This window comes from Coturnix japonica, chromosome 12 (genome assembly GCF_001577835.2).
Source record: "Coturnix japonica isolate 7356 chromosome 12, Coturnix japonica 2.1, whole genome shotgun sequence".
NCBI classification, from domain to species: Eukaryota; Metazoa; Chordata; class Aves; order Galliformes; family Phasianidae; genus Coturnix; species Coturnix japonica.
Window position 1 is genome coordinate 7,069,962 of NC_029527.1, and position 25,382 is coordinate 7,095,343.

General features: G+C 40.3%; 1 protein-coding gene across 3 annotated transcripts in view; it reads right to left on the reverse strand.

Annotated features, from left to right (window-relative positions):
- EEFSEC (eukaryotic elongation factor, selenocysteine-tRNA specific) overlaps positions 1-25,382 on the reverse strand; it is a 103,919-nt gene that overhangs the window by 31,862 nt on the left and 46,675 nt on the right. For all 3 annotated transcript variants that reach the window (XM_015875395.2, XM_015875392.2, XM_015875393.2), the window contains 2 exons: positions 15,462-16,100; positions 4,276-4,432 (listed from right to left, as the gene is read on the reverse strand). In XM_015875395.2, coding sequence (XP_015730881.1) covers positions 4,276-4,432; positions 15,462-16,100 — 796 coding nt within the window. The remainder of the gene's footprint in view (positions 1-4,275; positions 4,433-15,461; positions 16,101-25,382) is intronic.

A 25,382-nucleotide genomic window follows, 5' to 3' on the forward strand; every position in this document is an offset into this window, starting at 1 on the left:
CTTCATACAAAAACTCTGCATTCTATTATATTTAAACTTGCTCGATTCAAAAACACGTTCAGCTCTTATGAATTTCTTAGATATGCACTGCTTCTTTCACATTAAGAAATAACGTAGCTTAACTCATTTCTTACACGGCAGTTTTCACTGCATTGAGTCAGACAGAGAAAGAACTGCAGCCAAACACACTATGTACATCAGAAAAGAGAAATGGTTTATTAGCACCTAGACTGTAAGGAGAGGCAGACAGTGAACTATGCCTGAGATATCACCTGCTCCAGTTAGACTCAAGTCACTACATTTTACAACAGTTAAACACGAGACAAACACAACATGTCAGGACCAACAAAACGAGCATATCTGGAGACAATCTTTTAAAAGATGCCGTGAGGCTTAGCAAACCACATTATGATTTTGCAGACCAAGCAGAGTTTTACAGGGTCAGTTCCTGGGTGAGAGACAGTTAAACAAAATCCACAACTAGCAAGAAGTTATTCAAAGCACTCACTGAAATCTCCTCAGAATTCATCTACCGGCATGACATTCCTGGGTGCAACGTATGTTGAAATAAGTGTTTTCCAAAGAATGTTTTTGCTAGCTTTTGTGTTCCTTAGCATACCTAAGCATACACCTCCTGCCTCCCCAGATTCATTCTTGATCTCAAAGGTGAACAATACTTTTCACTCATTCACCTTGACTGTATAATGCAGGGTTCCCATTTACAAATAAAACAGCTGCCACGTATCACCCACCTCAGCAAGAACCTCATAAATAGCTCACTCGTCCGCAAACACACGAACTAGCATTACTTACAAAGCATGGTACTTTACATTTGCTTTTACATTCTGTTTGTTTTTTAAGCAGCTTGTTAAACTGGACAAAAATCTCTTGTGAGTTTAGAAATTATGTCTCCCTTTTTATGTACTTGATCACACAACCAGTCTGGAAAGCGAGTGTTGCCCTGTTGACCGACATACCTTAGAAGTTATCTCACAGTGAGAGCACCAACAGCCCCACAACCCAGCCCTACAGAATGGCAGGTCTGCCGGCAAACACAAGAGGGGAAAAAAAACAACCAAACAAGTACTAAAAAACCCACAACACAACAAGGAACAACCAGATGCTGCTGCAAAGAGTCTTTACATTCAGGTAATAGTGGAACACAACATGAGCTATATCTTTCCACTGAGGGAATAGAAGTGCGGCCCAACATAAAACCAGAAACCAGCTGAAAATAAATATGTTGTACTCCTACCCACCATCCTCTTGTTTGTGTTTTACTATGGAACAGGCACTAGCAAACATCCAGGCTTATCTACACAAGTGCTCTCCAAGTAAAACACTATTTTCCTCTGCTGAGATGATTTGGCAGTGCAAGAAATATCAGTCAAGTAACATCTTTCCGTAGTCAAGTTACTCTGCGCTTTGCTTTATTTCTTGTTATTAGCTTTACTTCTACCTCCCTGGACCACCCTAAGGGATTTCTCCTCACTGTGTTCTTCAAATACTTGCAGATAATTGTATCTCCCACTTAGACATCATTCAGCCAAGTTTCATGTGTTTCTTTTCATCTTCTTTCCCCCATAAATCAATCCCTTCAACCTCTTTCAGCATTTTTGCTGCTCTTCCCTGAACTTCTTCCAAACTGCTGACATCTTTCAGAGGCTGAGAAACTTCCAGTTGCATGCTGTACTCTAGATGTGCTTTCTGTGCTCTGAGGAAAGATAATTAAGCCTTTTCAAGAAATATTAATGCCTCAACTCTGGAATAAGTCTAAATCAGATTTCACAATATTTTAATAGTACAAATAGCAATTATCCCCATTTTACAGAAAAGCAGAGAAGTATCTTAATCACTGCTGCACACAAGCGGTGCCAGAATAAGAAACAGAGCCGTGCTCTGCCATTCCCAGCTGTGAGGTCTGCCAAGTTTCAGCCCACAGATGACGTAACACAGCGTTCCCAAGCTGTGATCCTCAAGCAAACACGAGCCATTCCCAAAGGACAAGGAACAGCACCGAGGGCCAACGTATCCCTCATGAGTGGGTACCAGTGTGACCGGAGCAGCACCCCAAGGTGCCTTTTGCTGTACCGCCACCTCAAGCCATCAGGGTTTCTGATGCATTACCTGACTGTGACTGCTTTGTTTCTAGAAGCACCCCCAACTGCCATGAGGTTAACTCCCTGAACAAGCTACTCAATTCCAGAGGTTAAGGCTAGTTTTAAAGACAACAAGACAGACTGGGCTGCAGCAATTCAAGGCAGTTTCCAGCTTGCACGTTTCCTTCCCTTCTCTCCCGCTCCCCGATGCATTTGTGAAGGGATAGCACAGAAATAACTTGAGAGCAACTACAAGGAGCTCTTCACAAAAGCAATGTGTAACAGACTCTATGGAGGGAGGCACGGTCGAAGGATGAGGGAGAAGGGAGAAAAGAACTGGACCAGTTAAATTTAATAAAAGACTGGAAAACTCACAAACAGGATGCAGACACATTAAAAAAGCAACACTGACCTAACAATGGAATGTGAACTGCAGTTGACTTAAACAGCATCACAGCAATAGCCTTCCCCCTACACACATCCCTGCAACTCTTAAAGAAACAGTTATTCAAACACTTCCAAATTTTGTTTTCTCCTGTTACGCACTCTTCCAGCTTGAGCTGATATTGAGCTTATTACCTTTTTTCCAGATAGCAAAGTACCCATATTTGACCCAGACTGCAGAAAAGCAAGCTATGTTGTATTATTCTGCCCATCTTACTGAGGTGTTAATTCTAGTATTGTCTACACATTGATGGTCTGCTGTTAAATGCCAGAAAAGCACAACTGTGTTTAGATATAAACACCTTGGTAAAAGGTATCATTTCTTCATACTCAGTAGGCGGAGCAAGATTTTGTAATGCTGTGTAGTTTTCTTTACATGACTGTTGATTTTCAGCTCCAGTTTCTGCTTACCAACCACAAAGAGATGACAGCCACAAGAGCCCTTTTTAGGCTTCTTCCTAATGAAGAATAGTTTCACCAAAGTATGAAAATGCCACCATAAATGGCATCATCCCATCGTTCTTCTCCTTCACCACATTTATGTCTTCAGGGGAGAAAAGTTACCAAGAACACCATTATGTTTTTTTTAAACAAAACTTCAGCTTGAACCCCTGTCTGTGTTAAGGTCATTTGCACATTGTTTCACCACCTACCTGAAAGTAGAAAGCTCAGTGAATGCTTAAAAGCTTTTCTATTATAGAAAATCCAAACCATATACATGCTAGTTGTAGCCTATTTCTTTAAACATGTGGCGTGCCTGCTAATTCAGCTTACAAAACTATTTGGAAAGTCCAGCACTTGGTGACAAAACTACTATTACAGATAGGATAGAAAACAGGAGTCTTTTTACCTAGTCAGAAATGCTGATTTCCAAGGCAAAAGAAAGAAAATTCACTAGGAGTCAAAATGAGTGCAGAACATCCCAATTTCTTTTTTGCCCATCTCTCTAAAAAGGGTGGTTGGTTAACACTGACAAAGGGCTGCAAATTTGAGAGAAATTAAGTAATACCAGCATACTTAAAACCATACCCCATGATTTGAGTTAAATGTAGCACCTATTATTGCGTGTTGAAAAGGCTTGGAGCAACTTTTTCTGCTAAAAATTAGTAATGACACTTAAACTCCAGAACCCGTCATTTCTGATGCTCTAAGCTAAGAAGGCATAAATCCTTGCTGCAACTCACCAAGGATGAAAAAATACAGTACTATATAATGCCATAAAACCAGAAACAACAAAGAAAAAACCTCAGGATCTCTAAAAACTCATTTATCAAAGTGATTGTAGTTTTTGCTTGAAGGGAAGATAGATAATAACATGCAGAACCAAGACAAGTTAAGGAACTGGCATCCAGTACGCTCTATTTACTAAGTAGCTAGAGGTAAAAATGACTGCAGGTTTGTTTTCCTTTATTTACTCAGAAGGGCTGTGAAGAAAATCATATTAAGACAGATTTCCACAAAACCATTTTGGGCAGAGTACGATTTCCATGTTACTGACACTCAAAGAGTCATTTTGAGACCTGAGTTTATGCATACGCAGATGTGCCTGCTGGCCACTGAGTCTCATAACATGGGTCACAGTCCCCAGCACTTAATTAGAAGTGGTACAACCCACCAAATAAACAGTGATCCACAAAATTTCAGAGAACTATCGGAGACATACAGACTTAAAATATGGAAAGCTCCTCTATACTTCACATAGATTAAAGTATATCAGTTAATGAGCACCTACCTGGAATTCGAATTTTGAATTTACCACTTTGTCCAAAACCTCCATCTATTATTCCTTCTTCTCCTGTAGACAGTTGGACTTTTAGACCCACAAAAATCTGGATGTTTGTTTCCTTTTTAAACAACGAACGACCAATCACGCTGTAATCATCCATCACCTGCAAAAGAAATAGGGCATTATGAATCTACAATCTGGAGCGACATGAAAAATTAACGTATGAGATACACCAGTGACTTCTATTGCCCTGTTATTGGGAAACCATTTCTCCCCAAATGAATAAAAAACTCTTGATGACTCATCTAAACTGCTGAGTTTAAGATAATGAGCATCCAAAAGTAGAGAAAGACTATGTGCATTCATATATTTCTGCTTTTACCTCCTTCCCTTACATATAGAAAGACTAAAACATGCATCAGAACGTGCTGTAAAGGTCAGTCAATTAAACTCTTTCCTGCTTTAAAACCCTTCCATAAAAGTCACTTAAGTACCTATGCTCACAAAAAGTTTCTTCCACTACTTATCCTACAGCTAAGTACATTATCTCCTACATAAACATTTCTCTCTCTCTTAGCTCCAGAACTGCACTCCAATGGCCACACTTTAAATGAAATGACAATTACTTAGAATTTCTAAATACAGCCTTTTAAATATTCACCTTTATGCACCCATTGATTTGTTAAAGTGAAAGCCTTATGACCATTGTATCCAATTTTAATTTCAAGGTTTGTAACCCAGTGGGAAGAACCATTCCAAGCCTGGATTCTTAATTAAGCTATCAGGAACAAGAGGCAGCAAGGTTGGCAGGTGAGGCAAGATAAACAGCCCTCCCTAAGGCATTACTAAGTATAAGGTGCAGCCAAGTGAACCTAATCCCGTAGGTGTGAATATCCTTGTATACCTAATGTCTGGAGTTACTGTACCTCAGAGCAGCAGCAAGAACCTTTATTTACTTATCAAAAGAAATAAGAATATATTGCTTAAATCTCCCCGTGATTATTTCTTTTTGGTGGCAATAGTTGCTGCTCTCCCTCAGATCCCAGGAGTAATTCCCATCTGCAGGGTGGACACAGGCCAGGAGTTGCCTGCAGCCCTTCTCCCACCCCGATGAGAGCAGCACAGATCTCTGCTTCCAGCAGCCAGAGCCATTCAGTGCCTCAATGCCCACTGCCTGATGTGCACCAGGAGGCTCAGGTTCCGCTTCTTTTGGTATCTCCCCGCTCCAAACAAGCACTGTTCCAAAATACTTTGTGAACCCATAGCAGTACTATCACCGCTTGGCAACCTCTGGCTTAAATTTAAAACAGAACAATGTCTTTCACTAAAGCGACCAGTGGAGGTGGGGGGAGATAAGCTTGCAGGCATGCTGGCCTTTCTTTGGATCTGAAGCAGCAGACTATCAGAAGCTGTTCATTCCAACCTGAAGCTGCACTTATATTCTCAAAACATTCATCCTTTTTCTATTGTATAAGATGGTCCAATTAAAAAATACCATTTCTTCCTATACTATTTTTATTCCTAAAACAAGGTTTCAATACTGAAACACCTCCCCCTGCAGGCTGTGTGCTTCTTCCCTTGTGTTTCAGTCTTATGCTCCACCAGAGCTCTGCTACACAACCACAATTCTGGCTGTTGTCCTTTGCAATGAGCTGGGAGGCCAACTTCAAACAGCATAAACATATTTTATTTTTCTAGGTGAGCTTCAAAGTTACTTTTAGCTTAATTGAAACCCGTATGGCTTGGAGAACAATTCTACTCTGCCAGCATGGCTCGGTTCAGCCTCCCCAGCAAAACTGTCCTAAGAACCGAGCAACCCCTATCAACACATGCTACAAGCATCGAGGACTTCCAAGTAAAGCAGCAACAATAACCACAATCAACGTCTTCCCCATAAGATGTGCTTTTTACAGCACATACCCCTCCTTTGCCAGTCGTTCATCTTCTGCACATACTCCCATTATTCCCTGAACATCAACATACACCATCAGTAGAACAATCTCCTTAGCAGTGCTTAGCAACTATTGCGATTAAACTCACAGGCTGAAGACAGCCCCATACATAAAGTACAACAGTGCCCCAACCCCAAATCAGCCTGTCACCAATTTACCCCTGAAGACAACAAAGTGATAGATCACTGACACAGGAGCTACAGTAACTAATTGGTCTTTGCAATAAAATACATCAGCAAAGGGGCACAGCCTGGGAGTAACTGCTGCAAAGGAAACATCGTTTGCCTCAACTTTACAAAAACAACAGAAAAAAAAACCAACACTTCTTAGTCTTTGTATGTTAAAAGCCACAGAAACGTGTGCCGTTCTCTCCAATTGAATCTCACCACTTCCAATTACTTTACCAGCAGTTTACCTCCCATCGCTGGATTTTAAGTTAATCCTCTCTGAGTTCTCAGAGCATCTACAACGGCAACCGCTCTGCCTGTGAGCTGAACGGCCTTTTGGGAGATCTCTGCCTCTCTCTCAAACACTTTTTTGTTATAAAATATTATTAACTTAAAAAGTCAAGCGCCGCAAAGACAGTAAGGGATATGCAGTCTGCTCTGAAGCAGCAGCAAGGGGCCTAGCAATGAGGGCAGACTAATTTTATTAACTTCAGGGAAACTTCAAAAAGCTTTAGGGCTTTAATGCCAGACAGAGACGACCCCAAAAGTCAGTTTAAGTGCTGCATAAACAAAGGATTAGGGCAAGAAAAAGCTGAAGGCTCCTTGCATTTCTTGTTTATATTGTCATATGACCTAGTGGGAGTGGGAGAGGGCTGCCTCTCTGACTTTAATCCCCCGTGGTGTACAGTGGCGTTTCAGTTCACTGACCTACATTACGATAATATTTTTATAAATTTATGGGCAGAGGTGCAGCATCAAACTCACTTAAGGACTTTAGAAAAAGAAACGGGGTAAAGGGGGGGGGAAGAGAAATACCCTGAAGAGAACATTTTCAGGCTGGTGTAGTCTCCCCCTCTCCCTTAGGTTAGATCAGCAGCTTAGAGAGGGATTTCAAGTTCAAAGAGAACGTCTCTGTTACTCTTGTTTTATGGCTTAGACCAGAGGACACAATAGCACTGAGTTTATGAAATATCCCTTCCCACTTGGCTTTTGTGTTTGCAAGAAAAAAGTAAATAGCACTTTATAACCATAGGTGAAGTATGTGCATCTCTGGCATGTAACACTTCTGCTAATACCATGAAGTGAGGCACCTCCTCACACTCCCCAGCCAAGAAGTACTTACACTGCAGTGTATCACTTACAGAACTGCAGTTAATGTTACATCTGTCAGCACACGGTGTGAACCACAGCATAACAGCAAGGACGAATAACGATAGGATTTCCCTTGGAGCAAGGTTAGCAAGCTGTACTGCCTACCCTGTTAAACCACCATTTTAAAGAAAAGTAACTACTGTCATCTGAACTCCGTCTCAAACAACACGTATCTTGTTTGTGAGTAACTCCATGTCTTAATACAACCAAGAAAAAATAAGTGGATCAGAACCGAAGCACACACGTGCAAAGGGAACAGACCTGTGCCAGAGCGAGCTGGGAAACAAAGATTTGAGACAGAAAAAGTAGAGTATTATTTATATAATAGAAGCGTATACATATAGCTGGAAAAAGATGGAACAAGAATAAGCTAAAGTTAAATCAGAAAAAGATTATATTGCTTTCAATCAGATAGGAAAAGATAATTCTTTAAAAGTGATAAAAACAGTTCTGATGAAACTTAGCAAACTGAAAATATTATCCATTGAAACTAAAGCAGAGAACAGGACAGGAAAAAGAACAACGAATGCAAGATTAAATCCGAAAATACCAGGTAATATTACAATTTGTTCTTCAGAAGAAGTACACTTGAGACATCATCATCATGATCAGTAACAGCTCATTAGTTTCTACAACACTTTCAGAACACTTTCCATTCCTGCATCAGACACGGGAATGTTTTGGAGGCTGCAAATTCCTGCTCTCCCTCCTTAAAATGTGGGTTTGTGCATTTACGGAACGGCTGTGCACATAAGGCTGCAAAAAAGGGCAAAGCTGAAAGGAACTGACAGGATTTCAGTGACGACTGAGTTTGCAGCTTTTTTAATTCTCCAAAGACTGTTCGTGCTTTTAGTTCATTACCAAGATCTAGGTGAAGGACTTGGCACAAATAAAGATTTGGTCAGCTACGTAGTTTCCTCAAGAGCTTACATCAGTGCGAAACTATTAGAGGCTTTTCTTTCTGGAATTCCCTCTGGCACCACAGGCCTGCAGTTGTGCACAGGGCTCCCTCTGAAGACCTTCTTCTCATCATCTTCCAAGCAAACAAACCAAACTTCTGCCTTTGAACATGCATCCAGGATGCATGAGAAGAACAGCTCATCTCCTCCAGCACTTCACGTCTCATTACTGCTGCTTTAACAGAGCAGGAACCCACCACGGGGTTATTAGCTTTGGCGTTCAGATGTTTGCCCCCTTCTCTCCAAAGCCAATGTTCAATGTTTTTTGGATGCAAGAGGTATCTCCCTTTATTTGCCTTTCTTTCTCTGTAAAAGTACAACTGCATTTGAGATTTTCTAAGAGCTGAAAAAAAAAGAACACAGAGCATTTTCCCATCACTGCAACCCTGTAACCTGGTTAAAAGCAGCACAGTAGTAAAAAGGATTCTTCATTATTGAACCATGTGAGAATAAGGCCTGACTGAACTTTAAAAGCTCTGTGCATACCAGTTCAAGTCTCCAGGCATGCACAGGTACAAATAGAGCACTAACATCCTTCTGTACACCTTTACAGTGCAAATTGCATGCACCTCTATTTGGATTTCTGAAAGGCAGAATTCCAGCAAACCACAGGTGCTGAATTTCCTAGTTAAGAACACATTCATTTCACCATGAAAAAGTTGACAGCATGATTTGAATGTTCACAGCAACCTGCATTGTTCCCTTTATGCAAGAAAAGACATCATCAGAGAGGGAAAGAAGAGGTCTACACCACTCAGGACTTCCAGCCCCTTAGAAAACAGCTCAGTCTGGAAGTTATTAGAAGACTGAGAACCTGTAATGCTCACAGACCAAGCAGGGAAGGGATGAGCTGTTGTGCAGATTTCCTGACCCAGGCTTGTAGGAAGGACAAAGAGAAATCTCCCGGGCCATGCCGTGAGATCAACCAGAAAGACTCATGATATCATCACAACTGAAGAACCTCAGGAAGCTTTCTTCAACTATTTAGTAAAGCTCCGAGGTCTTAAACACTCAGAACGAAATACCAGAGAGGCACAGCAAAGTTCACTATGGACAATGCATGACTCTGGTGCACAGCCACAAATCAACAGGCATAAGGACAGTAATTTGAAATAATTTGTTTGTAAAGGAAACTGCCTAGATATGACTTGGGGGGGTTGAAAAGGACAAAGAACAGAGGCTTACAAACTCCTCACTGGAAATGAAGCAGGACTGGACAGCAAAGGCCTGCACAGAGCAACCAGAGGCAAGGGAGAGGGCAGACATATCCCTGCAAAGACATCACACATATGTATATATGTTCCAAGTCTCTCCTGATGCTCTCCAACCTGTGTGAGAGCCCTCTGCCCAAGCCCAACATCTGCATCTATCCTTGGAAAAGCTTCTTCCTGATGTCTGGCTAACAGTCTGCAGCAGTAAGCCGCATGAATCTATGCTATGCTGCTGACTTACTCCAGTCCTAATGAAGGCATACAGTAGAGGGATTGTTACAGTTCAGGAATACATGGGTTTAGTTTCACTTTACCTTTTTACTTTAAAAAAATGCCCAGGAAATCACATTTATATAAAACTTAAGTTATTTAAGTTGCAAAATTGGGCACTTAAGAAGTTAAGAAATGCCAGATGTTCATACAGCCTTACCCCTGCCCCTCTTTAATATGCCCCACTATATAGTCTTCACATGAACGCATGCAAAACCCCCGCCTTATTAAGAGCACAGCGTAGAGACACAGGGGAACAGAATTAATGTTGCATAGGCAACTGTAAATCTGGTATTTCCTAACTTTTAAGTACTTTCAAGTGATTTCGCAACCTAAGTAACATTCTTAATTTATTTTCGTATCCAATAAATAAAATGGTGCACTGGCTGCCTTGCTGACAAACCGATTCTCCCACAGGTGACTCTTACACAACCTCAGAAAAATCAAGACCAGCTGTCCATACACTTGCAAGACCCAAAAGCATGTCTGCATTTTAAATTCAATAATATAAATAACAAGCATAGGTGTTACTCAAACCTTGCAAAATTATACTAGGCAGTCATGTGGATCACGCCATTCTCTTTTTTTGGTGAGTGAACAAAATAGCAAGATTCCGTACAAGTAAGCAAGCAGGTTCTATGACTTAACTGGGACTCTTATGACAAATTTATTAAACTCTATTAATCCATACATCGTGTCAATCTAATACCAACACTTGGAGCTGTCTAATGGAGATGGTAGAGATCTTCTGTTTAAAGAGCATACAGTCCTCCCTTCCCCCCCTCAGCTTCACAAAATCTCTTACTCAAAACCAGAACAAGAGCCAATAAATAAATGCATCTTTTATATCCCTATTTTACAGTGCATTTTAACTAGTGAATGTGCTGTGCACTTTTATTCACCTGATTGCCTTCATCTCTGTATTATTACTGTATTTAGCATACCATCAGCAGCCAAGCAGAACCAAACAAACTCATGTTCAGACTTCAAAGCAGGAAAAATATTAGTTGTGGCGTCTGCATGTTTACAGTAGATGGAGTGGCATCCACCATCTCTCCCAGTTGGAGACACAGAGGTTCTGCAGCTAGCCCAGCTCACTGCATGCAGGCAAAACCCAATTCATTTTCACTGTTCAGTCTTTGCTACACTGTGCAGGCAAGTATGGCACAGATAGATCAGTCACCCAGATTCTGTCTCTGCAAAGTGCCATTGCCTGGCTGCTGGAGCATTTTACTTGCTATAGCACAGCTGTAAGTAAATAGCAACTGAAGCATTAGCCCTAGTAAACCAAAGAAATGGCCTTTGTCTAGAAATAAGTCGGATATAAAGAATCAAAGTACCTGAGCAGATAAAACGTACTTCTCTTCTTTCTGAGCAGCACTGAAACCATGCAACAGAAAATGCAAGGAGCTGTATTTTAGTGACAAAGCTTTACGTGCAAGGTGTGGGCACAACTCTGTGAAACGTTCTGCTATTACCGATACACCTGCAAAGCACTCAGTGAAAAAAGCACTACAATTGCTTTCACATGACCTCCTCCTTGGGAAACTTCCCTGAAAGACACACTCTGCTTTGCTCTCTCTAAGCAAAGACGTTCTCCCAGCGTGTGGCCTCATGCCCTCCAGCAACCCACATCAGACGTTCCCCCTTCGTTCATGGTTGAGTTCATTTCTCCTCCTTCAGCAGTCCAAGTGTGTGGCTGAGCTACTACAAACTTGACATGTACTTCGTAAATTTTAAGTCGGTATTTCCACTCATTAAAAAAAACTATACTGAATTAAGAGAAAATACTTTTGATAACTGTTAAAGCAAGGTTTAACAACGCCATTTTCACAACTGCTCCACTTGAAGATGTCTGCTTGGGAACACCAACTTGATAAATCGCTTGGTTCATTGCTAGTAGTCAACAAACTTAAACGCTTCCTGCAGCTTCTCACCAGTACTCATCTACACAGCCTCATCCATTCTTCACGAAGGCCAGAATATCTGCTAAGTGATGCTGATGAAACCTTCCATATGACCACATGAGTGTTCTCTGACAGAGCTCTTGTTATTCTACTGTAAGAAGAGGAGAGATGCCAACACTTTCTAAAGATACTGAAAGATAATTTTTATCTTCCATTCAGATGCTCTGTCACCCTGATAAAAATCTCGATAGTTTACCCTGCTTTTACATCCCACTCTTGCAATGATACTTTTCTCCCTGGGGACAACGCTTAGATCACACCAATATTCAATTAGCAACATCTTGTTATGAAGCAGTAAGTGATCTGTGCAGCCCATGAGAACAGGTTCAGTAAAGTCACTTATCCAGCAAGCACAAAGTTTGGGACCACCACAGCTGTGAATAAAAACCAGGATGGCCCATGGCCGTGACACATGAAAGGAAACTGCTGAAGAAACAACTCTATTACTTTCAAGTAAGCAAAGCCTGAAAGCAAGGCAAATAATAAGGAAAAGCACATTAAATTTTTTAAGTACACAGAATTCATTCTTAATGTCAGATAGTATAGAAAAATTATCTTTAGGAAGGACAAGACCATTCTCAAAGAAAAACATGGTTATACTCAAAATGGGAAACAATCACAGCCGAGTTATGCTTTTATTTTCCCTTAACAGGCTTAAAAGTGCAGTTCAAGCTCTGCAAACAAGGCAGAATTTTCCTTCTCCTTTTGTTTCTTGCACAGAGCTACAGATTTACGAGCATCCTCCACAATAAGACCCTGAGACAGCCATCCTAAGATAAATCCTGCTTGTGCAAACACTTCTCAAAACAGGCAGAATTTCTGAGTCATACAGGAAAGCACGATGCACTTCTACAGTTCACCTTTCAGCCAAAGCTCACTGCATTCAACCTTCATATCCAGGGAAGCCAGAGAGCAAATAACATGATAAACACAAAGGGTTTATCCCAGGAACTGAGTAACAGCTCCATGACTCACACTGGAATTTAGCTGTGATGCCGCACAGAACATAAGTTCAGACAGGGAGATATTGCAGAGTTGGTTAGGATGAACACAAGCCTCCATCTAATGCAGAACTGAGCATCCAACCAGGGCCAGCAGTTGCTGTTAATCCTCATTATTTCCCTGTCTGCCTTTGAGGGCTGCGGGCCTGCTGCAGCTCCCCAAGCCCACCCCACAACCACCACTCCCAGCAGTGAGCAGGGAGGCTGCGGAGCCCATGGGGCAGCTGGGGGGGCAGTGCCCACTCCCCTCTCTCACAGCCTCTCATGCAGCCACACCACACCACCCCAATACCCCAGCATCATTCTCTGGGAAGAGGAATTCACTTCTCGTGAAGGTAATGTGTACTTTTTAGTTTTACATTTTTAATGCCTCCCCGGGGACGCTGTGTGGGGAGGAAGGCTTCCTTACTTCACACAGAGAATGAAATTTTCCTGCACCAGTGCCAAGAATAGACACCCTAAATTCAGCGATCCTAATCTCCAGCCATCTAGCAGCCATTCAGCAGCAGGGCGGGCCCAGCTGATTCACGTTTTCTATTAGCTAGTGACTTTGTGTACCAAAAAAAGTCACTGTACCACCCAATTGTTCCCGCTGCCCTCTGCTCCACGAAAGCACTGACATTAGAGGAGCCACCACAAGTGCCCTCGGTACTTCCCCAGCACGTCTTGCTAACTGGCAAAGTCCTCTCCCTACCAGCCCTCTCCACTCCCTGCATGCCCCTGAATTTCCTGCACCAATTTTGCTCCACTGCACTGCTGTGCAAGAGGAGAAACATCTCCAGGCTGTGCAGTTATTTTATCAACATGAAGTTCATATATGAATAATCTGACTAATGTTATTCTACTAGTTACACTCTAAAATCAATAGCAGAAGTAAACCCAGTAAAGGATTTGAAGATTACACAGAAAACAAAAGCCACTGAAAGCTTGTGACCAAGGCTAAAAGTGCAAAGCCAGTTAATTCACATTCTCACAGCACTCCCATGTACAAGTGGGAGCAACAATAAAGAAAGAAGCTGAGACTGGTTCATTTCAGTCAAACAAAAACCAAACAGCATGTGTCTCCATGGGTCACACCAACTTCTGTTCCCATTCATATTCCTAACAGCCACAGAGAAACAACAGCACTTGGTAAGCCAGGTCTCTCTGGGTTTTGGCAGCATGGTCTGGGCACATGCAAGTACATTTTTAGTAGAGACGAAGGGAAATGTTTCATGAGTTCAGATTAGAACAATCAGAACAATAAAAAGGAAAATGAGCAGAATGGAGATCCAGACATTTACATTTGGTCTTTCTTCTCTGCAGCTTAGAGGGCAGACTACCTGCAATTTGGTGTTCTAGTTCAGTATCACCAGCCAAAGAGAAAGGCAGCCAGCCATTTCAAACAAGGGAAACAATACACCTGACATGAACAGCGACTACTGATTCTGGCATCTCTTACAACCCATCTTAATAAAGAAAAGATTCTAGAAAGTCACAGATTCCCTCCTCTGCTCTCTACCTTTATAGTGACAAGATTAGCATCCAAAAAGAAACAGTTTAGGCAATGAGGTCTCCTAGTTCATTTGAGAACAGCAGCTGAATTCAGAAGTTGAAACACAAAGGAGTAAATTCGCTTGAAAAAGCAAAAACATAAAATCCTCTGAGAGAAAGGGAGGGAAACATACACGGCCTATTTGATTAATATAGCGAAGCATTTAGAAAAGGGAACCTCACTAGCACAGAATCATGCCCTGAGAAGGAACTTGATTTATTTTTAGTGTTGTATTAGTAAAGCAAACATAATAGTATTCAAAGAAGTCTGCGCTATAAATTGCAAACATGATAAGCTATGTTGACAATTGTTTAGTCTCCTATAGCAAAGGAAGGAGGGACCTTATTCAATACTCAAAACAGTTGCAGTGGAATTTTGAAAAGAAGCAGTGAGATTACCAAATGTTTTGTTCAAATAATTGCATTTGGATAAGGAAAATAACAATTAATAGTTTCTTACCCAGAAAGTTAATAAAACACCTGGAATACTAACTCATCTAGTAAACATTTGCTAAAATCTTCATCAGTTCTGTTCATCAAGGGGTAAGCAATTAAGTTACTTATATAGGTAGATGTATTTGTGGCTGGCATACATATTTTCAATGTACTGCTGTGTTAAACAGACCAGTGGAAAAGTGGGGGCTTTGTCAAGTGGGACAAGGACAGCTGACCCACTTATGAAGGCACACAAACAAGGCAAGTTTGCAGGAAGAACACAATGACTAGAGCATCAAAAGGATCAATGAAAATCCAGTATCAAATTACTTGGTGCTGAACTGACCTAAATAAACTTGCCAGTCTTGAGGAATCATCTCCAACTCTTTGCCGACAAGAAATACATAGTACACTAGATATATAAATGTAAGAAACTGATATAATCTTGACTATAACAATGAAAAATTCAACAGCACATCAATGTATGTTCTCATACAGAACAAAGATTCCCCTCTCCAACGTATAGCAAAGAAAGGACAGCTTACCCTCTCCACTTGTCCTTCCTTGTGTTTTTGTTTGTACACTTTCAGCTTTGGAAGGAAAGTCTCTGCATAGTTCTTGTCTTCCATGCCTTGGAGCAGCACCCCATGGAACGCCAGCCTGCAGGTATTTGCATGAATATCTGTGTCCAGCTTGGAGCCGATCACAAGGCACAGCTTAGGGCAAGTGACGGGTTTTTCAAACTCTAGCAAAGCCCACTGTTGTTTTGGCAGCTGGATTTCTGATTGGCCATTTTCTTTATTCTCCTCTGAAGGCTTTGAGTCCGTGGACAAATATTCCTCTTGGTAAAGATAGTCTTTATCAAAATCAAAAACATTTTCTTTAATTTCTTCATTGAAGTCAGCAGGAGCCGGGCTGAAAAACATCACTCTTCCCATGACTGTTTCATGACCAACTGTGATATGAAACTTAGCCTTTGTCTGAAGTGCTCCCCGATAATACTGGATTTTCTTCAGGGAAATTATTGCAGCGTGGATGGTGTGAAGTGATTCTGGGGTACAAATCAGGCCTCGTTCCAGTAGTTTGGGATCAAACTGGGTTACACAGATACCCACTCTGTCACCCTGCATGGCGTATGTCACAGGAGTATGGAACATCTGCATAGACTTGACTTTCTTTGTCACCTGTCGATGAAAGAGCAAGAAAGAAAATGAAATAGAATTGCACACGAGCACATCACAAGCACAAAGTCACATATCACACCGTTCTCACTTCTAAAGAGACTGTCCTTCTGGAAGAATCCAAAATTCAAAACTTAGAAAGTGAACAGATTGAGATTGTCTCTATCAGTCATTTAAAAATACTAAGAATTTGAGCCTTTTTTATGAGTGTTTCTGCCCATCAAATGCTAGAATGACCATGGCTGCAATTACATGGTCCATCTCTGCAGCCACACCTACACAGTCTACTCGCACCACAGAATAGCTTACTCAATGTGTTCTCCCCTTGATCATCTACACCAGCGAAAGCATAGTAGTACAGCATCTAGCCACGTATCTGCCTCACTGCTTTCTCATTCCTTCCACAAAATCCTTTTCAGTCACTTTTTTGACTTGGTTAAAAACCATCAAGTGCTCAGAAGAAAGTTATTTCCCTCAGTGCTTGCACAGTGAGCACCATTACATGTTGTAAAGAATCACATCAGAATAATTAGTAAGACAAAAATCTAAGACTGCCCAGAGATCATTTCTGTAGTGTTTTTGTCAATGTGCAACAGACATTACTGTGAATGTGCACAGAACAAAACTGGTAGCAGATCTCCACTCTCAGTATCGTTTTCTTTTCTGCTCTCTTCCCTTTTGACAGCTGTGGAATTGGTACTAAGAGAAGCTTCACGCCAAATGCTACTGTGCAATTCTCAGCATTCAAGCCATAATTGTGTCTTGCTCAGCTGTAACTATTCTCAAATCATCCTCAACCACTGCTTGCCCCTTAGCAATCCATCTTTTAATCCTTTCCCATTCCTATATTTTCTATTCCTGAAAGTCAGAGTCCAAAATACACGAGCAGCAATGAAGAGAGTTCCAAATTAAGGATTTAAGGATAAAACGCAGCAGATCTGGGCTTCATTCTCAGCATGCCACACAAATGTGAGGACTTCATCTAGCTTAGACTACTCAGAACAGTCTAGAAAAGTTAACCTTATTAATCACGGAATTATTTACTAGCAGGACAAATCTGAAATTCACCACTTCTTTTCTGTGTCTTGGATGCCATGTCTCACTAGAAATGAAGTTGCATTTCACCTTTTCCTTTTTCTACAAAGTATGCCAACTCTATTTGAAAGACACAAATCTTTGGCCTCCCAGCGTCACCAAAATAAGCAACATGAAGAGAAGACTGTAGAACCGAAGGAAGAAAGTGTCATCGGGGAACTAATTGCAGGAGCTTAGATCAAAATAGAGTAGACCAAAAGTTTATTGGCTGATCTTTAGTAGCTGGAATATAAAAGCTTTCCAAAGAAGCCAGGAAAAAGTGATCAAAAGCAATGTACAGAAAAGTTTGGTTTGATTTTTAAAATAATCTAGTGCAAGTCCTACAGTGCTGAAAGTTCCACATGAAAAACACCAGACCAAACAATAGGGAAAGACTGTGTCATATGTGATAATGTTGGTGATTAAACTTTCTATCTTCAGCAACCATGGACAGAGTGAATAAACAATAAGACAACACGAACTACAGAAGCTTCTAGCCCTCTAAAAGGAACCGAAACACTCATAGAATCATAGAATCACCAAGGTTGGAAAGACCTAAAAGATCATCCAGTCCAACCATGCACCTGTTACCAATAGCTTCCACTAAACCACGTCCCTCAACACAACATCACCAGAGACAGATACTTCGTGTTGACCTATGCCTAGTACCTTGCATACTGGATAATTGACCCATCACTATTTTTTTCAAAAGCATTCAGTTTTTCCTTTATATTCAGTGTCTGACATTTCTATACACATTAGAGGCTGGAATGGTAAGAACCACTCTTATTCCTATATTTCTTACACACTCTCAGTACTACAATCCATTGTAAAAGGATCAAATGGCACAGTGTAAGTTTCAAGAGTATAACGCATGAAGGAATTCAAATCAGAGCAAGACAAGGTGATTTCAAGGAGAGGTTAGCTCACACGAGAACTGATTTAAAACTGCATCTCCTCCAAAAGGTCAGACACAGAAGCAGCAGCAAAATGAATTGCTGAGTTGATCTGCACCCACTGGATCAAATCACAAGAGCTGAAGCAGCTCTACATCACCAACTTCCTGTTTTCTGAGCACATCATGAACAAAATCGAGCATAACTTCAGAATGATAGACCTCATTGGATGCAAGCAATGTAGGTAAACATGGAATCGATTACATCTCATCACATAAATCAAAAGCCACGTGTCGAAGTCTTCCATGGTGCAAATTTAGTCTACCTTTCATTTCTGTTGTTATTTTAAATTTGTATAATCACTTTAATGTTTTAAAACATGACATAAAGGACCATTAAAAAAGGTGAGAGAAAGAAGTTCACGTGTTCAAATGCAGTTTAAAAAAAAAAAAAGCAAAATAAAACAAGACTACCCAAAGTTCACCCCTTGAGATAAACATTCAGTGTAAGAGAATCTGTTATTTGAAGACCAAAGCAAAAGCCCACTAAGATTTTCAAAGCAGTTCAGTAGGCTAACAGAAAACAAGATACAGAAGAAGTCTACTAATGACTTTTCTGCAATATATCAGAGCTTCTTTTCCTTCATTTATTTAACTTGCATTAAGTTATCTGCCATATGCTGTAGCTCATAGCTTTTTCAGATAAGAACCTAACCCATCCTGCTGCCTCTCAGTGCTGCAAGTGCATCTTCCTGATACGAAAGATACAGCAACCATACTTCCCTGAAATACTGATGAGAAAGTGCAAAGTTGCAATAATTAGCATTAATATTCTAGTAGAGAAAAAACAAGATTAAAAAGCAGTGTTTATAAAAGGAGTATTATGTCCATGTCACAAAAAGGAACTCTACCTCAAGAGCAGAGAACTCCAGCTCATTTCTGTATAAATGAAGAATGGCCATCTACAAGCAGAATCCTATAGGTGGGTGTACAGCTTGAGAAGTATCAAGAGGACTCCTAGGCTACGAGTACAGGGCAGCAACAACAAGCATTCAAAACTCACAAGTCAATGCCCTTACACTACTCCATGCACATCCTCCATCCAAATCAACCTGAAATATTTCCTTAATGTTTTGAGCCTTTGGGATTCACATCACAAACTAATGAGCACCAGGAGTTCCACAGATCTCCAGCCAGGACTTAAGAAAAGCATAAGACAGGTATCAAGAGTTGTCAATAGCACTTCACTGAACAGCAATAACAAATGCTGCCCTGTGATCAGGCTGTGGAAAGCCATCTCTTCCAAGTCAACATCCCCATGGCAGCAAGGAACAACTGCAAACAGCAGCAGCCTTGGTAGGAAATAACTCCATCACATACAGATGTCACCCAGATGCTGTGACTCAATAACAACTTTCTGAAAGGTCTGGAATATCTCTAGAACCTACTCTTTGTCCATCGCCTCACTTTGGCTCCAAGAAAGAAATATCTTTTTCTTCCACATGCTGTATATTTCACAGTGAATGGTTCTTATACCTAAATTCTTAACTGAAGTTTTAAGTGCATCACTAAATGATAGCTGTGGTACTTATGTAATGCCACACACACGCTATCAGATTTTATTTAATATACTCCACAGCCTGAGCAGCCAGCACTGAAGTATAGGAATAAAACAGTATAAAAAGAGGATAGGAAAATCTCCTTAGCTTAATTTCTTTCACAGCATCTAAAATATGTCCATGCACTCAGTAAATAAAGAAGCGGGTCAATGATCATACTCTCACGCTGCTCTGCTTTAATGTTATATTTTTAAATTAAATTACATGCGTATTATATTCATTCAGACAATCACAAATCAAAAATTAGCACGTGTCAAGATTAAGATTTGGCACACGATGTTAAGTGACCTTTTGTGTGTAGGCATTCTCCTGGAGCTTTTGAGTATATAACCTCAAACTTTTTCAGAGCCTGATCTACCTAATGCACAGGCTGAACGAAGCTCACTGAGTAAGAAACAGTCCTCCTTTTCTTTTCTTCTGACTGGACTGCCTTGAATTTGTTATTTGCTACAAACCATCAAATCCATACTGTGCTGTATGTACTCCATCTTACTGCAGTATTTCATTAATTAATAAAGTTCAGTCAGTACTTCACTCTTGTAATATAACATGGCATTGCCTCTCACCTGCAAACAGAAAATTTCACTGCATCGTTTGTTATCGTCTTAATACTCAAGAAAACCACAGCGTGCAGCCTTTGAAAGCAAAAGGCTGCTTTTTCAGTGCATTTTGCATTTCATAGTATTTTCAGCCAAAAGAGCATCATAAAAGCCATACAGGATGTACAGGACTTTAGGCAGAGAAGTGATCCCCATGCTCCATGGATGTGGCGAAGGAAGAAGTAGGCAGATGTCTAATATACATCCTCTCACCTAAAGAAGACTAAGATCTCTCAAAGGTTGTAACAACAAAAAAATGAATATTAAGATGCCAAGTAACCTTAAGTGTAAGCAGTACTGCGTGTGCAGTCTGTCACTCAGATAGCAAGGTATGCATTTTAAAAGCATATACAATGCTATTGAATTTAGCCATTAAGTATCTACACACAGAACATCAGACCCATAGTAAAACTGGGCCACGGAATAAGCTTTAAATTTACATACCAATTAAAATTTCTGCAACTTATCAAAATATATTTCAATAAGTATTTTTCAAAGAAAAAAAAAATCCAAGAAGAACTCAAGAACAGAACAAAATGATAGGTTAAAAAAAGGCTGTTTGGAATTTTCTTCCAACAAAATGAACTGAATTCTTTTTTCCCCTCCAAATAGATTTTGGTTTAGAACAATAATAATACTTTTATCTGAAGACTTCAAAGTCACACGCAAAAGAATACATCACAGTAAACACAGGGTTGAAGGTTTTATAGAAGAACTTCTACTGGGATTTTTTCTCCCTTCTTCTTTAAAAGAAATTTGTTTACTGCTGGTCTTTGAAAAGCATAAAAGGGGGAAACTATAGGCTAAAGAAGTAAAACTTTTACATGTAAGGAACATTTGGAGCTTTGTGAGAAGGCTGGTTTTGGTAGAATGTGTGACATGTAGCCTTATGTGAGTAATATTATATCTCAAATAAAAATCAGCCCATGAATATACATAATCCAAAAGGTAATTCTCCCAATCTCTGAAATGTAATGGAGCCACTCTAGATCACTGAGGCATGAATATTTACTGTATTCAGGCTTTACTGCTCTCGATCTGGGTTCAATTTTGCAAATTAAAATGAAGGCTCTGTGGATAGAGAGATTAAAGAAGAGCATCCCAAAGCCTGCCCGTTTCCTTGGTGTGGTAGCAGTGATCTGGTTACCCTTCTGTTAGGTTATTTCTTTATACTTAATGGAGTAGGTCAAAAGCAATTGCGAGTGGAAAGAGGAGGTCATTATTAGGTCACAACCTTGGAGTTAAAGGCTCACTAAAGAAAACAAACACAGAGTGAACATAAACCTGAATTTAAAAATAAAACCTGTAATGAAAAATAATATTTTCAGGTCTTTTCACTTCTGTTTTGACAGGTCAAGAGGAAAAAAAGTAGAACAAAGACATTTTTCGTGAACAAAATTCTCCTGCCCCTCCACTAAAATAATATTGCTTATAGAAAACGTGATCTACACAAAATGAAACGAAAGTGATGAATAATTACCTAAGAGATCTGGTAGTATTCATTAATTTTGGCAAACCTTAGTACTAATCATTACAGTTAGTGCATTTTCTCTGAAATGCTTGGAATTGAAACAACAGCGCTCTTGGTGCAACGCACCAACAAACGAGCAACACAAGTATGCACATCTGAACAAATCAAATGACACGGTACTACTCCTAGCGAATTCCTTGCACTAATTACAATCAAAACAAAGGCTACCACTTATGCGAAGAAGAAAAGGAATTAATTATTACTTGTAAAAGTGGCTTTTGAAAAAAAGAAATCCTTTTTAAGATTAAAAAATATGAAATTAAAAACAATTGGTATATAAAGATCTTTAAGCTTTTCCTCGAGGAAGGTATTTTTGGTGGTAAATTTTCAAGAGCTGGATTGTAGATCAGTTTCTAATCCAAGACAGTAACAGTGATTAAGATTAGATGAGTAAGCTTATATCACATATTTTATATTTTCAAAACCTGAGCATTTGGGTCTCCAGTAATGAACAAACAATTTAAATTCTGAGCTATTAAAGGAAGAAAGCAGTGCAGTGCAAAGTTGGGCACAGCAAAATCAAATCCTAATGCACAGTTCCACAGTAAAAACAAAGGTCAGGTTTACAGCAGTGATTTTGATGAACCCATTCATACACAGCTGCGGGAAGAAAATGGACAGAAGGACAGAGAAATAGAAGAGGAAAATGGCATGGAGGAGATGAAGTGACCATCTTATGACATTGGAAATAAAGCCAAAACACAGTGGTCCTTTCCTAGCAAAAACAGCACCAAACCATATGGAGGTGCCATGCAGTTAGAAAATAGGAAGTTCACACTTTCTTGCACTTCTGAGCTACATTCTGGTACCAAAGGGTTACTGTACTTCAAAATCTCTACCAATGGCCTTACTAAACGTTTAATATTTTTCTTTCTGCTTTCTTAAAGGCCCCAGATGTGTTCTTGCAGATCAAAAGAGACCAACTTATAAAGTTAAACGAAATCAAGGGCTTTTGTTCCTAGGCATCGTTGCTGAACTAATTATTCCTAGATGTTGTTTAATGAAATAGTGGTGCTATATATTAAAACAGTTAACAGGATGAGTTGCATGAGTTATAGGAAAGGTCTGATCTGGGATTATAAATTTAAGTTTTTCTTCAAAGGAGATGAAACAAACTACTCACAACTCCCCAGTACTTTCTGTCACAGGAAGACTGAAATAAAGGAACCCGAAAATGTATGAAAGCTGAAATATCATTCTACATATTTACCCTTCCTTGAATGATAGAGAGCAAAAGATGGGGGAGTTGAAAAAAAAAAACCCTGAGATTCTTTGAGGTGGGGAAATGAAGATCTAAGTTATCCTGTCTATTCCCTGAATGCTGAAAAGCACAAGTTAAAGTAAATATTGGTAAAGTCTTGAAAGCAGCTTCATTTCAGAAGTATCTAGGCAGAACAAGAAAGGACTCCCATCTTAAACTCCCGTGTTCAAAGCAAAGAGCTACAGAGCAATTAAGCATTTTTATTAACAGGAAAAAAAAAAAGCAAAGAGAGAGGGGAGGCAAAGGACTATCCTATCCTAACAACTAATTATTAGAATTGGATGTTATACTGCACAATTATTATTAGAGCTGGATCTTTTTACAGCACCCAGCCATGCCATATCCGTGGCAAAACGTTTATTTAATCCTCCATTTACCCGAGAGAAGCAAGAGACTCTAGAGATCCCTAAGGACATCTCAGGCTAAGAAGGCAACTTTGCAGAACCAATGGCTCGTATACATTCAGACAATAAACACTTCACTTTCCTACCGATAGTCTCTCTGTGTTTGTGTTTTACAGCCTGACACCGGCCAGCCCAACACTTGACACCTAATTAACAGGCCTAGGAGCTGGAGGTCCCTATATTGATCACACTAAATGGGATTAGTGTGAAATAAAAAGTTCAAAGGGTCTTGACCAAACTTCACCACAGCCCAGCTGCGACAGCTGCTACGAATTTGTGCATCCAGAGCCCCACGTTTTTATTAAGGGCTCTGGCCCACGAGAGCACGCCACAGCCTACGAGATCATGAAGGTTCACCGAACAATGTCAGGCTCTGTGCTGAGGACAAAAATCCCCTTGCTTGTTTGCATAGATCTTTTTGATTAACTCCCGAAAAAGGGTCCTTCACCTCTGATACAACAAGCTTTTACAACACACGTAGAGTTGCGACTTCTTTGCCTCCAAAGGATTTGTCAGCTTGCTACAGGAAAGCTGTCCAACTTCAGCAAATCTACGTTTGAGTATAAAAGCAGTAATTCCTTGTACCTGCTGCAAAGCACACGTGAGATATTCTGTCAATGACAGCCAGGGGGCTGTCAAATGTATGCAAGAACTCCAAACTATGTCTTTTAAACACACTTTCTAGTCATCTGGGTCTTCCAGTTGCCACCAGGTGAATAAATATTCCTGTGTTTTACACCCTCCCAGCAGGATTTCTTCAGGAATATTCCTACTGCCGTGATCTTAATCCTTCATCGAGACCCAGACAAAAATGGAACACCAACACATTCCAGTATTTTTCTTTATCTCTTTGAAATAGTTTCTTATTGAAAGAAGTTCCCCAGTATCGAGTGTGTCAGCACCTGCAGCAAAAGCAGGGACTGGGAATAACACCTCACCAAAGCACGGTCAGTGTACAGCAGGACACTCTGAGATAGTGTCTTGTTTACTGTTCGAGGTGAAGAAACAAAATGATTTTCCTTTTGTTGCCAATTTTATTGTTTCATAGATTCACTGTGTCAAGATTTTATTATTGTTATATATTGTTTTAATCCTCAAGGAGTAAGTACTCATCGAGCTCACATATCAAGGAAACAGCAACACGAGAGCCAGCACACAAGGACTTCTGACACTGCCAACGACAGAAGCTTGGTGAAATTAAAGGGGAACTAAAGCCTAAGAGAAAGGGGACTTTACATGTAATGGTATTAACACTTGCACAGCAAATAAACCTTTTAGCACCTTTATGCAGTTCTAGGGCACACCAAAACCAGCTTTTTTTGCTTTTTCTCTTCTCTGTGCACATACATCTCTTCTAGATTTCTTTCCTTCAACCACTTTTTGCTTCAATCTTTGGGTTTTGCACTTGCTCCACATCCTGCTGAGAAAGCCTTCGGTGAAATGGCCAATGGAATTTTGATGCCCTGCAACCAGGCCACAGAGTTAGCACTGCAAGAATTGGGGAAGGCTACCCCACGTCCCTGCCTGCAGAGCCAGGGCTGCAACACTGCTTCCTAAGTAGCACAAAACCTCATAACCACTTTCGTTCTTGATGCATTACGTGTTGTACCTTACCAATTTTAAATGATTGAGAAATGCATAAGAACAACTCCCCCTCATATACTATAGATACCTCTGGAAAAAAAGTATAAATTGCAAGTATGCCATTAGGTCTGCTCTCTGCTAAAAGTCAAGGCAAGATAACTGGTATCAGAGAAGTATTTTCAAAGAAGACAAAAGCAAGAATTATCAACACCAGGAAGTCACTGCTGCCTTTCACAGTGTCCCTGCTAAGCAGACCTCACTGCACCAGCCACTACATCTACCAACTGGTCTTCATTAGCCAAAGCATTCTTCTCTCAA